At 36.9% G+C, this 11,019-nt stretch overlaps 1 protein-coding gene across 2 annotated transcripts; it reads left to right on the top strand.

Annotated features, from left to right (window-relative positions):
• The first annotated feature begins 906 nt into the window (after positions 1 to 906).
• Positions 907 to 10,752, top strand: LOC150084927 (uncharacterized). 2 transcript variants are annotated; one of them, XM_090375655.1, is made up of 2 exons: positions 907 to 1,081; positions 10,519 to 10,752. In XM_090375655.1, exons 1-2 carry the CDS (start codon positions 1,037 to 1,039, stop codon positions 10,720 to 10,722), a joined length of 249 nt encoding a protein of 82 aa, XP_090231781.1. In that variant the 5' UTR covers positions 907 to 1,036; the 3' UTR covers positions 10,723 to 10,752. The 2 variants fall into 2 exon arrangements, with proteins under 2 accessions (XP_090231781.1, XP_090231780.1); XM_090375654.1 differs by having other exon boundaries at positions 907 to 1,285.
• Positions 10,753 to 11,019: the final 267 nt, after the last annotated feature.

The raw sequence follows: 11,019 nt of genomic DNA, 5'->3' as shown, positions 1-11,019 counted from the left end.
GTTCCGCGTACAAATGCTGTGCGGCTGGCCCACTACAATTTGCAGCCCCGTACGCCAAATGCATATCGGCTTACTCTGCGTTCGTGTAATCATCCATCCTACTAACTTGGCGTTCTTGTGCGAAATTAAGATTCCCTGCACTAAAGCTCGGAATTTTCGATTCTGCCCATTGGTATATGATTTCGAGTTGTCAGGATGTACCCTACCCCTCTTAGAAGTTCTGAAACGTTTAACTGAAACACCCAGTATATATAGCAGGAGTCCCTTGTTGAGAAACATTTTGCATTCCAGCGGTTATTTAGTTAAATCCCTTTGTTGCCAGGCCGCCATTTTGGTGATGATGTCTGACGTAAGGGAAATAGAGAGAGAGTGAAGGGAAGACCAACTACTTCCCCCACTGTCTCGCCCATGTGTTCGGATGTACGATATGTTTTATCTACAGTGTGTTCTCTCAAGAAGTTTTCTCTGATTTAAATAAGTTGGTATTATAATAAGGTTAACTAAAAAACTGTTATATATATATATATTAATTATTGTTTTATTTGATATACATTATGTACGTGTTTTTGTATTTATGCAATACTGTATTCTATAATCTACTTGTTTAATTAAATAATTATTTTAAAAATTTAATGGTATACAGTAATTATTTGTCTCCAAGGGGCTCCCCCCCCCGGAAAATTTTCTCAGGACGCCCATGCTGCACATATTTAAAATATATCATATAGTAATCATCAAAGCCTTAGTTGCTTTGGCAAAAAAAAAATTAATATATACTACAAATGTATCAATACATGGTATATTATTTTTTAAATTGATTCTTTTACTTGTTATTTTCCCAAATGTTCCCGTTTATGTACCGCAATTTTTCGCCAAAAGATGGCGTGTTATTTGTTATGTCGCGTATGGTTATCACAGAGTAGTGAAATTTATAATGTGTGATGAGAAAGTAGTTGGAAAATTATCTGGTCTGTTTTGATGTATTGTTCGTTGCTGATAGAATACGGAGTTGCGTTCACTTTCAGAATTCGAAGCTATGAGTAATGTCAGCAGCGTGTTTCGACAGTCAAATTATTGGAAGGTACTTAAGTTTGAAGCGGTTCGCCGTTTCGCTTTCGGATTTGTAAGCGGTTTGTGCGGACACATGAAAGTTTTAAGGGCATTCAGTACCACTAAGTATTTAGAAAGCGGGGCGCAAGATTCTGTTTCTGTTGAGGATTTGCACAGGAATATTGAAGTAATTTCTGAGAAATTTACCGAAACTCTGGATTCGCTAGAAGATGCCGTGAGTTGTGGACATGAATTTTCTTTTAGCTTAATTGCTAGGCGAATGAAAAATACAAAACAACGCAGTGGGCCGTTGATGTCTTAATTTATTAAAAGTTCGAAGGAACGATACACTCGCATATTAGGCTAAATCCATTATTTGGGTACCACTTATCTCCGCGCAGTTGGGCGTGGTCGCAGAACGGAGTGATTGTACGGTCGAGTTTTGTGATTGGGTGATTATTGCGAAGGAGTTTTCTTTCAGATTGTTTTGTGTCGTTGAGGGGGGGGGGTGTAATCCCCCTATTCTGCTGTTTTAAAATCGGAAAACGTGTTCCCAATTTAAAAACAAGTGGTGGGGGACGCCCTAAGCATATCAACCTAGGAGTGGCAGCTGCCAATCACTGCTTTGTTCCTGTCCGTTTGTCGAAATATGGACTCTGCCCAAGATTATTATTATGATTAGCCATATGGTGCAAGGAAGCCTGAGGCTTATGCTGCACCAGCCAAAACCCGAGTTACCATGAAAGAGAGTGAGTAGAAAGGAATCGCCAAGAAAGAGAAGAATGACGATATCCAGCTGAGGACCCTTGACCCAAGCCCATACTCACCAGACATGGGGTAATCTGGAGTTTTACCGCATATTATATTAATAATTTTTCTGATAAGTAAACACATACAAAACATCCTTAACAGTAATTTTATCGATTTAAACATACATTGCAGATTTCAGTTTACTCCTTGAAGGATGATATACATACTAGCTTTATTAAGATATACATATTAGGAACTTATTATCCAGAAGTTGCAGGGCGTAGATCCATGGAGGCATTATCCTTTTCCTTGCAAAATAAGTCTAGACTTCCTAGCTTTCTTTGCCTCATTCAGGACTTTTTTACAGAAATGAGGATTGGTGAAATTCAATCTTTGTTAACTTCCAAATTTCTAAGAAATTTGGAAGTTAACAAATTTCTTAGAAATTGCTGGTAAAACTCCAGATCTTGGGTACTAGTCCATATTTCAATGAATGGACAGGAACGAAGCAGTGATTGGCAGGTGCTACTCACTGCTTTTCCCTGCCCTCCTAGGTTGATATCCCCCACTTGCTGCTGTTTTAAAATCAGGAACTCGTTTTCCGATTTTAAAACAGTGGAATGGGGGGATAAACACCCTACCTAAGCTAAGCACCCCCCTCAACGCAAAACACATTCACAATAATCACCCAATCATAGAACTCGACCGTATAATCACTCTGTTCTAAGACCAAGCCTATTGTGCAGAGACAAGTGGTACCCAAATAATAGATTTTAACCGAATTGCTTCCTTGAGGTAAAATCTTGACATGTCAAGATTTTACAGTTGGACAGACAACTTGAATAGCCAGTAATTTGGGATGGATTCAAGCAAAATAAGCCACTTCCTCTGGAGATGTACCCATAATCTGGAGTATAACCTTTACATCTGGCTATTTAAATATCCAAAAATCTCCCATAACAAGGCACTTGCTTCTATGACACTCACTTATTCCATCTGCATATGATGTTTACATCGTATATCTTATGGTCAGTAGTATCTTACCACCCTTTTTTTCCCCATCCCATCACTTCATTCTTTCCTAATTGCATTGTTACATGCCATAGCAAAGCCTATCGTGCCCTATTTCTGAGTGAGTGATACCAAGTTACCATTTGTCCTGTTATGTTAACAGTAATAGTGACAAATGATGCAAGCTTATACAGGATAAGTAAAAAAAAAAAAAAAAAAATCACACATTACCTGCCTGACCTTCTAATAATGATTTTTATGGTTTCTCCTTAAATTTATTCAAAAACTATCCAATCAATAATTAATTAAATTAATCAATATAATGGGGGTAAACCTTTATCCCAAGGAGCATCACCTTGTAAAAGTCATTTGATTCTTAGATGACTTATGACCTGGCCAGAGCCCGAATAGCCACACTCATCTGTTCTTCTTATCAGGTATTGTTATTATCAGGTTATTATCTTATTATCGGGTATAAATAACTTCGTCCATTGACCCACCACAGGGTATGCACTGCCACAGATTGCTCACATTAAAACATATACTTGTTGATTGTGCCTTGTATAACAACTCCCATCTAATTTCATTCACATCTGTTTCAAACTTACAGGAATTGCCACTTGGCCTTATCATAGGTGAATAATCAAACCTTACAGAATTTTTCTCTTTCTTGAAACAAATAGGTTTATAACTTCGTCCATAGATGCCAACACAAATAGTATTAACTACACTAATAGGTGCAGTATGGCCCAAGTAGCCATTGTACCAGAAAAATCCAAGTACAACAACAACGACTTACACTGATGAGCCAAAACATTATGACCAGCAAGTCATTATGCAAATCAAGGCAACTGCAGGTGAACTATGATGCGTGCGCAGGTCGGAACACTATAAAAAACACCTGATACTGTGCTCCGCTAACCAGTGTTACTCTTGTTCTTCAGATGGGAAAGGCAGTGGACTTAAGTGAGTTTGACAAAGGCCAAATTGTAATGGCCAGATGACTGGGTTAGAGCATATCCAAAATGGCACGGCTGGTGGGGTGCTCATTGTCAGCCGAGGTTAGTACCTACCGAAAGTGGTCCGAGGAGGGAAAACTCACAAACTGCCAGCGAGGTGTTGGACGACCATGGCTCATCGATGCTCAAGGTGAGCAAAGACTCTCCTGAATGGCACGTGGTGACTGTGATGCAACTCAGCAGTAATTGGAATGATGGTAATGGGAGTAATGTGTCACAATACGCAGTACATTGAACCCTGCTGAAAATGGTGCTGCGTAGCTGCAGTCTGCTCCCAGTGCCTATGCTAACCACAGTTCATCGGCGACAGTGGGCACATGAGCATCGAAACTGGACCTTGAGTAATTGGAAGAAGGTCGTCTGGTCTGATGAATCATGTTTCCTGTTGCACCATGCGGATGGCTCGGTACGTGTGCATCATTTACCTGGGGAAGTGATGGCGCCTGGATGCACTGTGGGACAAAAACAAGCCGGTGGTGGCTGTGTCATGCTTTGGGCAATGTTCTGCTGGGATACCCTGGGTTCAGTCATCCATGTGTCGGGCACTCTGACATCTACCACTTACGTAAACATCATTGCTGACCAGGTACACCCTTTCGTGGCAACGATCTTCTCCTCTGGCGGTGCTGTCTTTCAGCAATGCGCCATGCCACACCACTCGGATTGTTCGAGACTGGTTCATGGAACATGAGGAAGACTTCCAGGTATTGCCTGGCCTCCAAATTCCCTAGACATCAATCCCATCAAACAACTGTGGTTTGTGTTGGAACAGCAACTCCAATCTGGGGCATCTCAACCACGGACCTTACAGGAATTAAAGGATCTGCTGGTTGCGTTTTGTACCAGATACCACAAGACACATTTAGAAATCTTGTAGTGTCCAAAACTCGCTGGATACGAGCTGTTTTGGCTGCACGTGGAGGACCAACATGATATTAGGTAGGTGATCATAATGTTTAGGCTCATCGGTGTATGAGCTAACAAACTCTTTCTTTGTGATGAAAGGTCTGTTTGGTATTTTCTTCCAAAAACAGTTCCACGACATTGAAGACCTGTTGAGGACCATATCCAAGTGCCTCAATAATTTGTGCAAACTCACTGACAATTTTCTGCTGAATTAGTAAAGACAAATAAATAAAAAAAGCAGCTTTATTTATTAAAATAATTTTTTTTAATTTAAAAAAATTGTTTAAATTAAACAATTTTTTAATTTTAAATTAAACTCATGTCTGATTGCAGATATAAGAACAATGTATGATCCAATAAGATTATGATAAATTTTTAAAAAAAATAACAAAACATTACAATTATTTATTGTATTAACAATAAATGTAATCACAGTAAGTCCAGACAAGTAGATTATAATTTATTATTATTTATAATTTATGATCCCAGGGGGTCACATCTGGTGAGTACGGGCTCAGCACATCCAAGGTCAGCCGACCGGGTGGGTAAAGTACCTGCCTGGCAACCCAAAGGTCGCAGGTTCGATTCCCGCCTTGGGCTTGGATCAAAGTACTGCAAGAACCTTGGGAGGTGCTTTATGGCCACAGAAGCCTATGCACCAACAACTACTAAAAAACACCCAGGGTCCTGAGCTGGATATCATCATTCTTCTCTTTCTTGGTGATTCCCTTCTACTTTTGACTCTCTCAGGGTAACTCAAAAATTTTTTTGGCTGGTGCAGCATAAGCCTCAGGCTTCCTTGCACCATATGGCTAATAATAATAATAATAATAACATAAAATTTTATAAAGATTAACAGTTCAGACTTCCACGTGAGAATTTTGCTGCAAATTGCAACAAATTTGCTTGTGAGGTGCAACAGCCTCCTGCAATCATCCCATAATTGAGTAGCATTAACAAATGAAGAAAAGGCTAAAGAGAGAAAATAAAGATGAAAACAGAATGAATTGAAAGCTAATACTCATGACACTAAGCACACTGCATAGAATCTCATACAAGCTGGTGCAACTCTGCCCACAATTTCAATTTCCAGCTGTAGTTATTCAGATTCAAGCATCATCCTATTGCAGTTGGAAGTTCAAACATGGTATAAAATGTTAGTTGGAAATGTTAAGAAAACAAATGTTTCAATTATAAAGTTAACACTATATAAAATCAAGATTTGATAAGGGCATTCTTAATTTCTTTCTTAAAGCTTGCATTTTGAATTAAGGTATATCAAGCTTAATGTTTAACTTTGCAGATATTATGCAAGGAATTGCAGATGATACAAAGGTGGCAGGGTGGTACATGACAGTATGCTACTTCAAAACTTTAGGCAGATGGGCTGAGAAATGGCAGTTGAAGTTTAACATTGACAAATGCAAAGTACTGCATATGGGTAACAGTAATCCTAGAGTAACATACCAACTTTGCGGTACTACACTCAGGGTAATGGAAAATGAATAAGACCTGGGGATAAATTGTGCAGTCAGATAGAAGTTCTCTGAACAGTGCAGACAGGCTGCCAGGACAGCTCATGAGTTTTGTCAATGATATGCAGGGATAAGTGATTATCCCATTGTATAAGACAGTAGTTAGGCTGCATCTTCAGTACTGCATACAGGTCTGGAGGCCTCATTTTAGGAAGAATGTAGAGCTAGGACAGGTGAGAAGAGCAATGAGATTGGTGAGGGGAGGAAAGGTGTTCTCTTGCCAAGAAAGGCTTCAGTTCTACAAATTTCAGCATCTGGAGACTAGGTACCTGCCAGGTAATCTGATTGAGGTGTTTAAGGCCTTTGAATGGATTGAGCAAGCTCAATGCTGATGGGTTTGTTTCTTTTGCTCAGACTACACGCGAGGGACAAATTCAAATTGAGGAAGAATGTTTGCAGAATAGATGTGTGGAAGTTCCCCTTTAGTCAGCTGGTTGATTGCTGGAATAAACTTCCATCTGTTATTATGGAAGTAGATAGCTTGAATAAATTCAAGGAAGAAGTAGACTAACTATTGAAGGGAATGGATAGATGAAATGGAATTTTTATTTTCCTCTTCTGTTTTTTTGCCAATACTATAAAAGCTTGCTTTCTTCAATCATTTGCCACTACTAAATACTAATTTTTCATCGTTCAAGAAGAAATTAATATCTAATCAATATCTTCATTAAATATTCCAGATAACACTCAATTAAAATAATAATTATACAAATGATTAGTTCTTGAAAATTTAACTTAAAATAAAATAACTGATTGTCCCTAAGAGGGCATAGGGCAGAGAGCATTTGAAACCAATAATAAGTGCACCACTTAGGCTCATTATTAATTTCTTTATGAAAGTCAAATTCAAGTACATTTTCAAACATCATCAGTTAAAAATAGTCCAGTTACAGGTTAAGATATTTTAACTCTGCCGAAGAAGACCAGACCTGCAAGTGTGTACTCAAAAATAGGAATAACAGTTATTATAAATCAGTGTTATGGAAGTCTGTCGGAATTCTGTTAATCAGACCTAACCTTTTAGAAGCTTTATGCACTATTGTATATGAGTTCCAAAACCATTGCAAGTGATTTGAATACCCACATCAACTAAGTCATTTATTCATTTTATTATTTTGTTACCTGTTTTATAAAAGTTGTTAGTATGTTTTTTATGTAGTTCAATAATTGTAATGAAAAAGCATTTTTTAGTATTTAACATTAGCCCATTATCAATAACCCATTTGTTTAGTTTTTTTCATCTTTCTTGCAAAATAAAGCATTCTCTATATTCGTGATTCATTTATATAATTTAACATCATCAGCGAAATAAATAAATGAGGTTGATGAAAAGGCCGCCGTAGCCTAGTGGTCAGGCGCGCGGGTGCATAAGTACACGTGCCTTGAGTGACCGGGGTTCAAGCCCGTGACTGCTGAATACGGTGCTGTTTCTTGTATTCTGTCAATCTTGTTAACTCCTCTGACTGTTTGGTCGTCCCGGAGTATAAACAGAAAATTTATTTATTTATTTATGAGTTTATTTGACTGCTTAACAGCATGCTAGCAAAATAAACTTTCTGAGGTCAGGTCTATTAGTTTACCCCAGTAGTTTGTATTTGTGCCCTCAAGTTTTTGTGGCCCAATTCAATGAAAATTATAACATGGTGGTTATAATTGCAATCCTCTCATACTGGGCAGAAAAGGCCTTCTCATCACCTTGTCAGTGATGAGAAGAATTTTTATGGACTTTTTTATACATGGCTGAGTTTCTTAGGTGTGAGTTAGAGTTTACTCCCAGAAACTCTGGTTTTTCATCTGGCAAACAGTAAACTGACTGAAGAATGGGTCAGGTTAAGTGTGTGTTAAATGCCAAAGCATAAGTACAGTATATTGTTTCTGTAATTGTATGTGTTGTGTGATCAAGTCATGATAGTAATCCAACAAGGCCCAAAATTAAACCATCAATTTCAGTGTCCTAAGTCTCACAAAAATCACTGTAACCAGTATTTTCAGTCCTCCTCTCCCCCTCCAATGCCTGGCGGAGCTAGCCTGATCCTTTATGTAGGATCAAGTTGGATCCAGATGAAGGATTATAAATCCAGTACAACTGCATTATAGCTACAATTAAGGGAGAATACGTTGACACTATGGAATATCAGGAAATTTTTTTTTTTTTTTTTTACTTAAAACATGACTGTTCTCTGCATTTTTCCAATATATGAAGAAGACTCCTTGGCTGTATTAAAAAACTTATCCCATGGTTCTTTACACTGAGACCACCTCCTTCCCTCTAATTTCCCCATTGAATCTTAGAGATACTGTGTTACTTTAACCTTTTATCAACATATATAAAATTCATATCTTTATCACCTGAATTTATAAGGCCTTAATAACATCAACAAAAGCTCTTGTTGTTTTTTCAAATGTGTTCTGCTCTCTGCAAAATAAATTCCTTCTATGGAGAGGACAAACCATACTGATTAAAAAAAAAAAAAATACCTCCACAGAATCCCTCATATCTAGAGCTGATCCACATGACTTTCAGCTTATAATCCCTATTCAGCATGTCTCTATACCCATCTACCAGAGAGGTTGTCAGTTCATGTGCAGTTAATATCATCATTTCACACCTGAATAATAATACTCTCTTTACACTCCCTTGAAACTAACAACCTGTTGATAACATCATCAGTTTTAGTTCCCAATAGACATACCACTATTGTAGTCCACATACCTGTATTGCAGAAAATGTTATCCATTTCCCTTGACAATAGAGTACTCCAGTAAAAAAAAATCCTTTTGAATCCAGAGCAGTCTGCACTTGGCCATTCTTTTCTGAGACCAGAATTATGGATTCATCATTCAGCTGGTCATTAGATACTCAACTTCCTCACAAGTCTCTAGTTTGTTTGTTTTTTCCCCCTCTAGAGCAGTGAATTATAGAACCCCTATTTAAAAATTAAAAATATAATCAACATCCTTCCCACTATAGACTGCCCAGTTTCAGCATACTGACAATGCACCTGTAGTCACTACAGTATAGTATAGCACTGCCAAATATAAAATATTAGGTTATGTTTATCATTTTCCAGCAGGTGGTTGATAGTTGGATCAAACTTCTATCTGTTGTAGTGGAGATCAACTTAAATAAGTTCAAGGCAAAACTAGACAAACACTTGGAGCGAATGGATGGGTGAAATGGGAGGGTTTTTTTTTTTTTTATTTTGGCTGATGCTATATAAGCTTGCTTTCTTGCATCATATGTCTCTGCTATGCTAATTTTGAATTACATACATATAATTCATTTGATTAAAATATGAACATGCAGTGATTTCTTCAATTAAAATTATTATAAAAATTAATTATTTTTGAGAAACATTATTAGAATTTTTTTTAAGCCTTGAAATGTTTTTTTATTTTATTTTATTTTTTTTCTGGCAGAACCTTCACTTTCATTTCACCAGGTTGCTGCAGAACACCATTTCAGAAACTGTGCTCTAGAACAGTGCTATTCAAAGTGTGATCTGCGGACCTGTGTCGGTCCGCAAACTTGTTTGTTACCAGTTTTGCGACAAATTGGAAATTGGTTGTGGGTGTTGCCGGTCCGCGAGATTTGTATTTTACAAAAGTACTGGTCCACAATGGATTGGAAATAAAAGAAACTGGTCCTTCACCACAGATAGTTTGAGAAGCACTGCTCTAGAGCACCTACTCATTTCTCAAGCAACCTATTTTCATCTAGCAATGCAAAGGCCAACTATGAACCATGATTGTTGAACTATAATTATGTATAAGAGTGACCTTGGAATACATGCCACAGGCTATGCAGGTGAATGGCTTTGGGGGAATTGCCTGCAGCCATACCTGTCTGAGTAATTCAATCTTGTATCAAACATTATTAAAGTGAAAACTATAAAAAAATAACCTATACACTAATTAAAATATATCAAAAACTTACCAAAGGAGCAATTATTTCTCTTAATGTAAGTTTACTTAATAGGTTTTTGTCCCTTTCTAATCCATCATGAAATGAAGAGCTTGAGAGAATATCTGCACCCTTCAGAACCCAAGAAAGAATCATGGATAATATGCAAAGCCATTTGATCAGTACATGTGTCCTTATTTAATTCACTGATTGATTTTATTCATTTTCATTCCTCACCTTATGTGGGATCTATACATAATTTTACAGCTTTGCCATTTAAATTAATGATCTAACAAATGTTAAATTTATTGAATTAGTGATATATTTTCTTTCTTTTTTCCAGAAAGAATCTGTTGGAACTGTGTACTTCAGTGGCGACATGAATCAGGCAGAGAATATGGTTAATGAAACATTAAACGATTATCAAGCTTTATTAAACAGACTAAGTGACAAACAGAGGTTGCAAGTTAATAGAGTTATTGGATTGAAAATGAATGAATTAAAAGCACAACTCAAGCTTATTAAAGAAATGGGTGGTAAAGAATAAAAATATTTTGAATCTATTATTCAAGGAGCTTGTGTAAAATATCTTTTGTTTTAATTTTGTTAAATGTGTATTTATAGAAGAATGAAAGAAATTTACCTCAACATAATACGTAGAACACTTTTGTATGATACTCTCCAGAAATTAAAACAAATAAAAGATTAATGCAAAATGATTACAGTAAAAAATCAATTGGAAATAATTTAAAAATTCAAAAAACAATTTAAAAAGTTTATCGTAAATTTTGAAAAAACGATTTTCCTTCCTTTTCAAAATTTACGTTAAACTTTTTAAATTGTT

Source organism: Mastigoproctus giganteus, chromosome 6 (assembly GCF_048544385.1).
Source record: "Mastigoproctus giganteus isolate SK-2022 chromosome 6, ASM4854438v1, whole genome shotgun sequence".
NCBI lineage: Eukaryota > Metazoa > Arthropoda > Arachnida > Uropygi > Thelyphonidae > Mastigoproctus > Mastigoproctus giganteus.
This window is presented reverse-complemented; position numbering and strand designations above follow the sequence as displayed.

What these genes read in the sequence shown, in the direction of transcription:
- LOC150084927 (XM_090375654.1), top strand. Translation starts at nt 1,037, where the DNA reads ATGAGTAATGTCAGCAGCGTGTTTCGACAGTCAAATTATTGGAAGGTA. An exon ending in TGGATTCGCTAGAAGATGCC is followed by an intron (nt 1,286 to 10,518) that starts GTGAGTTGTGGA and finishes TCTTTTTTCCAG; the next exon opens with AAAGAATCTGTTGGAACTGT.